The 13,526-nt window shown below is 38.9% G+C and overlaps 1 protein-coding gene across 3 annotated transcripts in view; it reads right to left on the reverse strand.

The window, feature by feature from the left end:
* LOC122559705 (ras-related protein Rap-1b) overlaps positions 1-13,526 on the reverse strand; it is a 70,934-nt gene that overhangs the window by 20,091 nt on the left and 37,317 nt on the right. For 2 of the 3 annotated variants that reach the window (XM_043709625.1, XM_043709623.1), the window contains 4 exons: positions 8,711-8,799; positions 6,959-7,027; positions 6,422-6,478; positions 3,626-3,766 (listed from right to left, as the gene is read on the reverse strand). In XM_043709625.1, the coding sequence (XP_043565560.1) occupies positions 3,626-3,766; positions 6,422-6,478; positions 6,959-7,027; positions 8,711-8,767 (324 nt within the window). In that variant the 5' untranslated portion in view covers positions 8,768-8,799. Of the gene's footprint in view, positions 1-3,625; positions 3,767-6,421; positions 6,479-6,958; positions 7,028-8,710; positions 8,841-13,526 lie in introns of all 3 variants that reach the window. The other variant, XM_043709624.1, reaches the window with a different exon arrangement.

Consider the following 13,526-nt stretch of genomic DNA (forward strand, 5'->3'; position numbering starts at 1 on the left):
TGGACAGTGGAAAGGTCATTTTCGGATATTTAAAGTGGAGGTGGTAAAGGTTAACCCTGAATTCTACAAATAAAACTGTGCAATAGGATGTGGATATGAGTTCAAACGAACAAAATGTAACTTTACAATGGATAAGAAGGCTCTTTTCTCCATACAGATAAATCAACACTTAGAATGGACTTCATTGTAAGAAGAAAATGAAACCTTGATTTATTTAAGAACCAACTAGAGCAATGTATTTAAGAGTGCAAGGTTTTCTTTTCTGGGTGTATAGATGAATTACAATGTTAAGTGGCCTATTTCATTTCAAAATATTTTGTGCTCTGAAATTTGGATACAATACTTAAAAGGTTACTTAGGCTGGATTTTCTTTCATCCAACACATTTAAGTAATCGCAAAAATATAAATGAACAGGAGGCATAGCAAATTCACAAAAAGTAATTCTTCAAAATACATTCTGACTAAACAAAGAAAACTGAACAATATTTCAACTCTCTTGGAAAATAAATATAAACAAGATTCTTTGGATTTAGAGACTGCAGCTAATTTCTATACACATGGTGCAAGAGCTCATAAGAATAGCAATCCCCAAACACGTCAAAGTGTCCAAGTCAGCATCTATTTCACTTCTAAAAAAAATTCAGTTGACTCAGTGTTTGTATTTTGAGTAGTATAGTAAAATTTTCAAAACCCCTTCACACAATTGTTTTCTCCCAGATGCACTTTGGCTCTCATGTTATTCAGTATGTCAAGACACACATTCTGCATAAACACAGTAATCGCTTGCACTTACATTTGCTATATCTTATTATCAATAAAGGTATCAGTTCTTCACCATTGTGCCCCTTTAACTAGAGTCCTAATTCCCTTGGTTCACAAAAATCTCCAGTACTTCCTCGATTAAACTCTGTTATACCTCGTCCTCTGAATATCTCACATTCATTCATATTAAGAGGCAAATGTCAATATTTTGTCAATTTTTCTCTTGTTCAGCTATATTGGCAGAAGCACCATCTGTGGTTTAACATCCTTCAAAAAGCCTCAACTTTGCTTAGTTTTTAAGAGATAAGCATATGCAGTAAACCACAATTAGAAGATTTAACTCCTCAGCACAAATTCCATTTCCTGTCAGGTAGTTTGACTGCCATAAAAGTCACTGATTATTACAGCTGTCAATTAATTTCTCAAATTTATTACACTCAAATACATTGATATCAGTACAAGTTTGGCTGCTGCTTGAGTAGAAGATGAGGGGAGGAATCTGGAAGATATTGGAGAACTTCATTTACACCGAGACAGGAAAACCATTCTCAAGCAACCAAAAACAGACATTGCTGGAAAAACTCAGCAAGTCAGGCAGCATTTTTGGAGAGAAATTAGAATTAATGTTTTTGGTCCAGTGACTCTCCTTCAGAACCCTTAGTCAAGTAGATGGGTGCAGATCGCTGATCCAGGTGCCATCATACTGTAGAGCAGCTGCTGACTTTATGCTTTAGGATTAATCCTAATACCCGAGAAGCACTGTAATGTCAAAGGTTGACTTCATTTTGTAAATCTGCAGATTCTGACAGCATAAAACTGTTCATGAGCTAATGAGTGGCATTTAAAGTAAACACATTTAAAACTTACTAGTTGAGATGATGGTACGGAAGAAAAGGTTACATAATAATCTGATAGAATAAATCATTTTGTGTTCCTCAGAGCAAACTTCTTTCCCTCTGAAGACTTTGCTTCAAAGTTTTTCTTAAACACGTGTTCAAGAATTTCCTCCTCTTTTGTTTCCCTTTACAACCATCATTTGGCAAAACTAGCTTGTCAATGACTTTTTTCAATATGGAGGGTTTTTGAGGGCGGGGCCATGTTTCATGTTGGGGGAGGGGAGGAGAGAAAGGAAAAAAGAGATCGACTAATGGGAATTCTCTACAAGATCAGACTACCTTTCTTTGAGAATGCAGGAAGACAAATATGCAACTCTACATCAGGCTCAAAGCGTAACAAGTCAGTAACAAGTCATAAACAGCAATCGGGGAAATAAAATAAATATGATGCCTTTGTATTTTGGTTCAATAGAACTGGCTGCAATTTGAGGTACTCAAAAACATGTTCCTTCCAGAAGTGCTATGTGAAAAATGGAGGCCTTGGTTATATGCTCACATCTGTAAAGGTACAAAGTTCAGCAAGAGTATTTACATATTTCCCACATTTTCACAAAGTTATGGTAAACAGGTTCAAAACAATGGAAGCACAAAGTGCTTGAAGTAGTCAGCTGGTCCAGTAACATCTGTAGAGGAAGAAGTGGAGTTAACATTGCATACCAAAACAATTCTTCTGAACTTTCTGCCTTTATTTCAGATTTCCAGCACCTGCAGTACTTTAAATTCACCAAAATAACAGAGCTGTTCTACTGAGGTCTATTAACAATAAGTCAAGGCTAACATCTCCCCAACTTCAAAAATCATTGGATAGAGAGGGTGTCCTTTATATAGAACAAAGTTCATTCCAAAACAATTTGAAAAATAATACCATGAACATCTTTCTGTACTTGATTTTGACATGAAAATAACACATTCAGGATTTTTTTAAAGGTAACAGTACTCAACTGATTCAAGTTATTTGTATTATGTAAGCATTGAGAGCACTAAGTGCTGAAATGATTTAAAACTGAGCTACTTAATATCTTATTCCTTATCTCAACAAAAGAATTTCCTCCAACATTATGGTAGAATTTCACATTCAAGATTCAATCTGAAGTCTGGACTATCAACAATGTCTGAATGATTATAAATTAGTCTATGAACAGCTTATTCAAATAGTACAAATTAAAAATTTGTTACATTTACTGTGTTATTTCGAGGGGTGAAACAATGGTCTGAATTTTATAGCACCTGCAGAGACGAATATGTGGCAGGGAAGCATTATGTTGGCATGTTATCACAGTATTGGGTGCTCCACCAGGTGATTTTTCTTTTAAGGACTGAAACCCCAAATGCAGCTCTGTAACTTCTAGATGGGTATAAAATCCAACAGGGACCCCAAAACAGCTGATGTATTGAAGCCGTTGGCTTGCCTGGTCTTGAACAGGAACAGGAGTGCCTGACAAAACCCAGTGCGTTGATACAATTATTTATGGCCATGTTCCAGGGTGGGGCAGGTTAAGTGGTGGAGTTGACAAAACATGCTCTCTTCCACCCTATGCTCTTCAAACCATATGATGATCAGCTCCAACAAGGGTGTGATTGGAGGAGCTGTTGGTGGCTTCTTCAACATCATAACCTCATTTCTAAAGTGGTGCTAACAACATATAAACTAACCTGGTTATATCCCCTTACCAATCTCATTCCCTATCTTAGATAAAATCTAGTTTCCACTTTGACAACACCAAAGAAAGTTCAGAGATCTAAACATGAACAATACCCCACTAGCTTGTGGCATGATACAACAATTTTATCTGTACTGCATGGATTCAGAAGTTTTTGGCTTTAAATTAGCCTGAAATAGAAACTGGAAGTGAATTTTGGATCTCTGTTAATTTCTCTGCTTTTTCATAGTTAGCATTGAAACAAAAGTCAACCCAGAAAAGTTTGAATCAGGCTTTCCAGGAAAGAGCTAGTTGCACATACTTACATCATCAGTGTCTTTGACTCTAAGAATTTGCTCTCTTAGATCCTGCAAGTCATTAAATGTCGACTGTGCTGTTATAGAATATACTAATGCAAAACCTTGACCATTCTTCATGTACAGATCTCTCATTGCTGTAAATTGTTCCTGCAAATAAAGTATATCTAGTTATGTTTACAGTTTCTTGAGTTTAACTTGATTAATTTAAATTTATTAATTTAAAAACTTGAAACTTTTACAGTACATATTTACCCCCAAAGCTTAAATAACTCAAATCATAAGATATAGGAGCAGAATGAGTCCATTGAGTCTTTTCAAGTCTGCTCCACTATTTAATCATAGAATCCCTAAAGTGTGGAAGCAGGTCATTATACCCATCGAATCCACACCAACCCTCTGATGAGCATCCGACCCAGACCCAGGACCCCCCCAATACCCACCATCTCCGTAACCCTGCATTTCACATGGCCATTCCGCTTAGTTTGCACATTCCTGGATACTATGGGGAATTTAGCATGGCCAATCCATCTAACTGCACATCTTTGGACCGTGGGAGGAAATCAGAGCACCCAGAGGAAACACATGCAGATACGTGTGAGAATGTGCAGACTCCACATAGTCAGTCACCAAAGGTGGAATCAAACCTAGGTCCCTGGGACTGTGAGGTAGCAATGCTAACCACTGAGTCACTGTGCCGCCCCTAAAAACCCCGGGGTCATGACGGATCAGGCCAATAGGTTTCTCAACCCCATTCTCATGCCTTTTCTCTGGAATCCTTGATCCCTTCACCAATCAAGAACCTATCCATATCTATCTTAAATGCACGGTGACTTGGCCTCCACTGCCTTGTGCGGCAATGAGTTCCACAGAATCACTAATCCCTGGCTGAGGAAATTCCTCCTCATCTCAGTTCTATACAGCTGCTCCTTCTCTTAGGCTGTGCCCTTGCATCCTAGTGTCTCCTACTAGTGGAAACATGCTCTCCACGTCTACTTTATCCAGGCAGTTGAGTATTCTGCAAGTTTCAATGAAATGTACCCTTATCCTTCTAAATGATGAGCACAGACCCAGAGTCCTCAACCGCTCTTCACATGCGCTTCATTCTCAAGATCAATTTTGGAAACATTCTTTGGATCCCCTTAAAGTCAGCACATCCTTCCTTATACATAAGACTCAAAATTGCTCATAGCATTCCACATGTGGCCTGACCAGAGCCTTATACAACCCCCTCAGCTGTACCACTCTACTGTTGTGTTCTAGCGCTCTTGAAATGAATGCTTTTACTGCATTGGCATGATCTAAATGAGGATGTTTTACTCGTTTCAATGATGGCCAATTCAGACTGAGAGGTTTTCCAAGCTTTCCAACAGTTCTTAGCTTGTAATGATAGGGCGAGGTTTAAGTTATTTGATTTTAGAATCAGTTTTGTTGAAAATTAAATGTTAGCCATTCTGAACAAGAGCAAAATGAAGTGTCAGAAAAAGCACATTAAAAATAGAGAATGGGCTCAGAATTGAAAAATGACATCCTGTGTCAATTGAATAATTATTCAACAGATTAAAACATTCCCAAACCACAAGTTCATTCAGTCCACAACATAGACTTTGGTATAAAAAAAAGAATGAAATTGATAGTTAATCTAACTGAAGGGTGATAAAGCGCTAAATTTAAAGTAAACAGAAAAATTAATTTTAAGACAATGATGTTTGCAAATGCTTGAAAGAGTACAAAAGAAATAAACTCCAAAGCAAGAAACAAACTGAAAAATGAAAAGAAACAGAGGCCTGAAATAAAAAGAACAGACGAAAAGGATTGTAGCTCCAGAAATAGAAATAAAAAACTGATGGCAGGAGGTAATACTTTAATGATACAGGGACAGAAATCACAGGCCCTGGTGCTGCACATGGCTCACAACACCCCAATCACCCCGGCAGAATTCTGTAGCAAAAGAAATCTCCCCACCACCTTCTCAAGTTTCATTAGGGGCCTCAATAAAACTGAACTTGCCAGCTATGCCCCACAGTTAATGAACAAATAAGAAAAATTGATACATTCATTGACGAATTTTCAAAAGCACTATACTCAATATATAGTTTACACATAATATGGATAGTGGCAAAGGTGATATTTTGATTTGTCTTGGACAAAGCCGAGTTGACAAAACAAATTCTGAGCCATCATAAAAATTGCTGGAATGTTCAGCCATTCAAGTTATTTAAGGTAAAATATAAACAAGATATTGCATGTTACTCAAAGCTCAACTTTTGTGAGAATGTTTTCAGAAACCATCATTACAAAGTAATTATTAATAAATTCATTAGCAAAACAAGGAACTACATTTTCATTTAGAGTCAGTAAAATGTGGAATTTGCTACCACTGAAAGTGGCTGAGACTAAGAATGAAGTGGCTTTCAAAAGGAAACCAAATGAGTACACAAGAAAAGGAAACAAAATACAGATTCAATCAATAAGCACATCGACCTGGACCCAATATACCGGCCACTGCAGCAGAGAGCTGGAACTGACAACCGAAAGCGGCAGGTACAAATCACTATAAATGCCGGAGGAAACATCACAGAAGCACTTCACAGGAGGCTCCCAAGCACTGAGGATGTCACCTAGACAGGAGACGAAACGTCTGCAACACAAATTCCCAGCTCGGCGAACAGAACCACAACAAGGAAACAAAATGCTCAAAGATGAGGCAGATGGAATGGGAGGAGACCGATTTCAAAACTAGCAGAGATTGGTTACTCCAAACTGATCACTCTTTTCCATATATTCTATGTAACTGTATCTTACCGTTCCAGCTGTATCCAGGATTTCGAGCATGCATTGTTGTCCATCGACTTCAACTTGCTGCCATAAAAAAAATATTTATTGGAACCAAAAGGGATTAGTCAAATTGTTTCTACATTGAATCAAATAGAAAATAATGTTGAATTAATTATCAAACAAATCAGTGTTATCTTAAATGTCAAATCTGCATTACATGTTCTACTTCACAGAATCTTGTAAAGTTTAAAGAAGCTTGAAAAATGCTGTGGTATAAAGGATTCTGTACAATATGATTTGTTGAACACTGATCCATAAAAATAAATATTAATAGCACAGCTATTAACTATATCCGCTTGAGGAACCATTCTCTTCTTCTTGACAAATCATTTATCACTAATCAAGTTTTATTTGCAACAGAGCTATTCCGTGCAGCTCAGAAGACTGCCTCGTGCGTGTGGTGAAAATCTTCAGAGAACTATCTGCCCTGGGAAGTGATGGAAGTACTTTATCCTGGCTTTAGCTTTGGAGACATTAAGCTTTTTGACTTCATAATAAACTCACCTTTCTATAAGAATCCTCTATTGTCGGATCATACTTTTCAACAAATATTCCTTGAACAAATTGTACAGTCTGCAAAACAGTGCAATTGACTCAACATTACTATTGAAAACAGATGATTATACAGAAGTCGCACTTCACAGATTAATGTCAAGCTGGAAGTTTTTGTTGCAAACGTTTCGTCCCCTGGCTAGGCGACATCATCAGTGCTTGGGAGCCTCCTGCGAAGCGCTTCTTTGATGTTTCCTCCGGTGTTTATAGTGGCCTGTCCCTGCCGCTTCCGGTTGTCAGTTTCAGCTGTCCGCTGTCGTGGTTGGTATATTGGGTGACCTGGACCCAATATACCAACCACTACAGCGGACAGCTGAAACTGACAACCGGAAGCGGCAGGGACAGACCACTATAAACACCGGAGGAAACATCAAAGAAGCGCTTCGCAGGAGGCTCCCAAGCACTGATGATGTCGCCTAGCCAGGGGACGAAACGTTTGCAACAAAAACTTCCAGCTCGGCGAACAGAACCACAACAACGAGCACCCGAGCTACAAATCTTCGCACAAACTTTGAAGATTAATGTCAAGTTATAACATACAATAATGACCTTTAATTACAGCTTTAATTCCAGCATTTAAGAAAAATGGAAAAGGTAAAAAAATGTTTTCCGATGAAAGTACTATATGCTGCTACTCTGACCTACAAACTAAGAATAGTCCCAGGTTCAACCTTTAGGATAAGTCGAGTTATGGAATTGTGAAAACATTAGATGCAGGTCATGCAGCCTGGCTTGCTACAACAGCAACTTAACTAGTCTCACCCTCCCACTTTATCTCTGTAGTTTGCTCTTCAAATAATTATCACATTGTCTTTCAAAAGCTATAACTGAATGCGCCTGCACCACCACCTCATAGGCAGTGCATTCTGGACCCTACTCAAAAGGTTATTATGCTGTCTCTTATTCTTTAACTAATCAGAAAAAAAACCCATCCTGGTTCTCAAGCTTTCTGCCAAGAAGAACAGTTCTCCTATTTACCCTGCCCAGATTCTTAATGGTTTAGCACACTTTTATCAAATTTACTGTCAATCTTGTCTTCACCAAGGAGAACAGTCTCATCTTCACCAATCTTTCCACGTAACTTGTGTTTCACTCCTGGAAGTATTCTCAAAGCGTTTCTGCACCCTCTAAAATTCCTTTGGTTCATTCTTACAGCATGACGACTAAAATTGCACACAATAATCCAATTGAGGCCAAACCAAAATTCACCATAGTATCCTGTTTTAGTACTCTGCGCTGTATCAACTTGTAAAGTCCTTGAACCAAGATGCCTAGTAACCATTCGCTACCGCTTAACCTCTCAATGCACTCTGCCACCTCGGGTATTTGTGCACATATACCCTAAATGAACTGTACCCTTTCCTCATTTTTCCTATCAAAGTATATCGTGGCACACCTTTTGGTTTCAATTTTCATCTGATACCTATATGCCCGTTTCACAAGCCTGTCTATTCTCCTGAAAATGATCAACACTACTATAATTGTTACTGTATCTTTTCCAAACAAACGTGTGCACATGTCAGAATCACCTCTCAATAAGAAACAACGAGGGAGGTCCATGATTAATTAACCAATTAGAGTTTGATTTACACATAGCCACTGGAGTTAAATACAAGGACTGCCAGCAACAATGGACCCATATAATGATGGTTGAAAGGAAACTGGAGATAGACATAAATATTTCACTTCAATGCTTTGACTCACCAAAGCTGACTTCCCAACTCCACCTGAACCGAGGACCACCAACTTATATTCGCGCATTGTGAAGCGTTTTCTGTGTGTACAGTTATCAGCTGCATCAAAATAAGTTTCACGATTGTTAGATAAAATGTTGCTGCAAAGAAAAATTACATGCTAATTTCAGAATAAAGTAAAACCTGCTACAGTGTTACAAAGATTACACTGAACCATAGCACAGAAGCATGCTGTTCAAGCCAACAGGTTTGTAAAAGTGGTACACAAGCCTTCTCAAAAACATCTATTCAGAGTAGCATAATACAATTTCTGTAGAAATTGCAACAGAAGCTCAGGATGGATGACAGCATCTGCAGAGAGTACACGGCTAATATTCTGAATCTAGTTGAACTCTCGAAGAATATTCATACTGAACTGGAATGTTAATTTTGTTTCTCTTTTCACGGAAGCTGCCAGACTTGAGTTTCTCCAGCACTATTTTTACTGCAGATTTCCATAACCACAGTATTTTGATTTTAATTAATCTATTGGTGTACCCTAGAACTCTGTGGGAAGTTAGAAAAATGATTGTTGGGCTCCTTGTGGAGATATTTGTATCATTAATACTCACAGGTGAAGTGCCAGAAGACTGGAAGTTGCTAACATGGTGCCACTGTTTAAGAAGGGTGGTAAGGACAAGCCAGGGAACTATAGACCAGTGAGGCTGACGTAAGTGGTGGGCAAGTTGTTGGAGGGAATCCTGAGGGACTGGATGTACATGTATTTGGAAAGGCAAGGACTGATTAGGGATAGTCAACATGGCTTTATTTGTGGGAGATCATGTCTCACAAACTTGATTGAGTTTTTTGAAGAAGTAACAAAGAAGATTGATGAGGGCAGAGCAGTAGATGTGATCTATATGGACTTCAGTAAGGCATTTGACAAGGTTCCCCATGGGAGACTGATTAGCAAGGTTAGATCTCTCAGAATACAGGAAGAGCTAGCCATTTGGATATAGAACTGGTTCAAAGGTAGAAGACAGAGGGTGGTGGTGGAGGGTTGTTTTTCAGACTGGAGGCCTGTGACCGGTGGAGTGCCACAAGGATCGGTGCTGTGTCCACTACTTTTCGCCATTTATATAAATGATTTGGATGTGAGCACAATAGGTATAGTTAGTAAGTTTGCAGATGACACCAAAATTGGAGCTATAGTGGACAGCAAAAAAGGTTACCTCAGATTACAACAGGATCTTGATTAGATGGGCCAATTGGCTGAGGAATGGCAGATGAACTTTAATTTAGATAAATGCAAGGTGTTGCATTTTGGGAAAGCAAATCTTAGCAGCTTGTATGCTTAATGGTAAGGTCCTACAGAGTGTTGCTGAACAAAGAGACATTGGAGTGCAGTTCATAGCTCCTTCAAAGTGGAGTCGCCGGTAAATAGGATAATGAAGGTGACTTTTGGAATGCTTTCCTTTATTGGTAAAGGTATTGAGTACAGAAGTTGGGAAGTCGTGTTGTGGCCAATTTTGGAATATTGCATGCAATTCTGGTCTCCTTCCTATCAGAAGGATGTTGTAAAACTTGAAAGGGTTCAGAGAAGATTGACAAGGATGTTGCCAGGGTTGGAGGATTTGAGTTATAGGAATAGGTTGAATAGGCTGGGGCTGTTGTTCCTGGGGCATCGGAGCGTGACCTTAAAGAGGTTTAGAAAATCATGAGGGGCATGGATAGGATAAATAAACAAAGTCGTTTCCCTGGAGTGGAGGAGTCCAGAACTAGAAGGCATAGGCTTAGGGTGAGAGGGGAAAGATATGAGAGAGATCTAAGGAGCAACGCTTTCATGCAGAGGGTGGTATGGGTATGGAATGGGCTGCCAGGGGAAGTGATGGAGGCTAGTACAATTGCAACATTTAAAAATCATCTAGATGGGTATATGAATAGAAAGGGCTTGGAGGGATATGGGCCAGGTGCTGGCAGGTGGGACTAGATTAGGTTGGGATATCTAGTCGGCAACGACAAGTTGGACCGAAGGGTATGTTTCTGTGCTGTACATCTCTATGACTCTATTCCTACCTCCATACGTAGTGCTATCACTTCAACTCTGTGTTTGAAAGTTCCACATTATAGTCATTCCGAGAAGGAAAAATGTGTCACCTGAATGCCTTACAGGATTTATTACCACTTTTGGTCTCTTCCACAAATGAAGCTACTTCTCTATGGCTGCTGCATTAAATGCTTTCATAATCTTTAAGGTTTTGATCAGATCACTAACGGTCTGCCCTTTAGAATTCAATTTATAGTTCAATCTTTGCTGATTATACAACCTCTCAATTCTGGTATTATCCTTGTACATTTTTTTTATTTCTTGTCTGTGCCTCTAATTCTTTGTGACATAATTAGGTGACCAAAACTATTCTCAATATTATAAAACACAATGTATCCAAATCTTTATGGAAATTTAGTTACACTTATCCAATCTATTAATTTGGAATAGAACTACAATATTTTGGTTTTATGGCATTAATAACATTTATTATTGTTAGTGATTTGTTTGTCTGTTTCCTCCAGATCCCTTTGTGCCCAATTAGGCCTATGCTGACGAATCAGATTTCAGTTCCAGTGTATCTCTAAACTTTTTTAGAAAGAATAAGACAACCATATACTCAAATTACAAGTGTAGAATACAACATGCATAGACAAGATATCCAACTTGTGCTTAAGGCTACATTTAACATATGCCTAACATTATGTTGCAATATACATAACTGTAGCTGTTAGACAGTTTCTATTAGACAATACTTTCCTTAGAATACAATTTCTTATATAATGAAAACATTTCTTACATGTTTTGCACTTTGTCAAAAGCTTTTGATAATCCAAAAATACAATGTTGATCAGCTATCTTTACGCAACAACCCACTAAGGACCTCAAACAAAAAATCAGATATCATCTTCAAGAAATCACTTTGTACAACCTTTGGAAACACCCATCAAGGTGGTTACACAAAACATTTCTTACGATCCCTCCCAAGAATTTTCCTGAAACACATATCAAGTTAATTGAACAAATTTATCAGTTTGAACTTATTCGAATGTCATGAACTTTTATCTGATCCACAGCAATCATCTTGAGTTCAAGTGAGTTATTAAAAGGTCAACCAGCACAACTTACACTTTTTGGAGCAACCTTGGTAAATATCACGTTGGGCATCTGTTCAATTTAATTCAAGATGGGTTAAAGCAGCTAATGGCACAGAGGAAGATGACGTGATCTTTAGTGGTAGAGGATTTATTGGATGAGAGGCTCAACTTCAGATCAAGTATCATGACAAGATGTCAACAGCCTGATTAACATTGACAATAGTTCAAGAGAGGTGAAACCACTGGTAATGGTATTACCATTCCAGTGGAGTGAAGGAAAACAGTTTCATTCTTCCCAACAATGAACTAGAAGAAACTGCACCTCATCCAGTATGGGATACTGGGTTGGCAATCTGACAATACAGGCAGAAGGGTCAACAAATATGGACATGTGTATAAATGTTGCACTGGATCCAATGTGTACAGATGCTTTTGACAATGATCATCAGAGATGTTGAGTTGACCAAGGAGATACCCTTGCTAGATTCTGGAGGTAACAGTCATAGGCAGGAAGACAAGCCATGACTGAAGGTGCTACGGCTACAAATGAGTGGATCAAGAGTAGGACCAAATAAGGGTATTTTCACTGAGCTGGAGAACTGGAATTAGACAATTGTTGACCATATCAAAACGTTGTTTAACAATTGAGGAATACTGCACCCCAGTAAGAATGAAAATTCTATCTCCTTTAATTTATCACATTGGGCCTCGCCTTTTGTCAGTTCTCAAGAGGACTTTCTTCCCTCGCCTGAGCAGCATTTCACTGGAATTTTTTTTTTTATCTTGCATGAATCCCTTAGGGTGATTTTAGTTGAAGAAATGTATTCAGTAATCACAAAAAGTGATGGGTCTAAACCTTTATTAATCAAATTTATTCTCACCAATTCAGTGAATGTGCACATTGGTGGCTAGACCAGCATTTATTCCCCATCTCCAGATACCTAGAGAAAGTGGTTCTAAGCTGCTTTCAAGGATTGTATCAGTCCATGGGGTATATGTACAACCACAGTGCTGTCAGGAAGGAAGATAAAAGAAAACAAATAAAGCCAGTGACAGTGATGGAACGGTGATGTAGTAACAACTCAGGATGGTGTGGCTTGAAGGGGAATTTGTAGGTGGTTGTGTTCCAACGCATCTGCTGCCCTCTCCTTTGAGGTGGTACAGGTCGCGGATTTGGAAGATGCTCTTGAAAGTGCCTTAGTGAGTTTCTGCAATGCATCTTGTACATGATACTTACTGCTGCTATTCTGCAACACTGGTGGAGAGAGCAAATGTTTTAGGGGTGGATAGGAAATCAATCAAGCAGATTTTGTTCCAGCTGGTGTCAAACGTTGAGTATTGTTGGAGTTACACTCACCAGGCAAGAACAGAGTATCATTGCATTTCTGTTTTGTACCTTGTAGTTGATGGACAAGCTTTGGGAGTGAGGTAGCAAGAATTACTGCAGAATTCCACGCCTGCTCTTTTAGCCACAGTATTTTTAGGGGAACCTCAATTATCCAAACGAGATGGGTGGGCCCTATTTTGTTCAGTTAATTGATTATTCGGTTAATCGATTAAATGCTTTCCCTCTGGGGCTCGGAGTTTTCTATTAAGTCTGCTCCGCGTTCAGGAGGCTAGGCAGCAGCACACCGCATGAAAGCCTTGGCCCGGTCTCCCCAACGCTGTCCAACACCGCCCACTCCCCCGCCTGCCCCCCCAAC

The sequence above is a fragment of the Chiloscyllium plagiosum genome, chromosome 19 (assembly GCF_004010195.1).
Source record: "Chiloscyllium plagiosum isolate BGI_BamShark_2017 chromosome 19, ASM401019v2, whole genome shotgun sequence".
Taxonomy (NCBI): Eukaryota; Metazoa; Chordata; class Chondrichthyes; order Orectolobiformes; family Hemiscylliidae; genus Chiloscyllium; species Chiloscyllium plagiosum.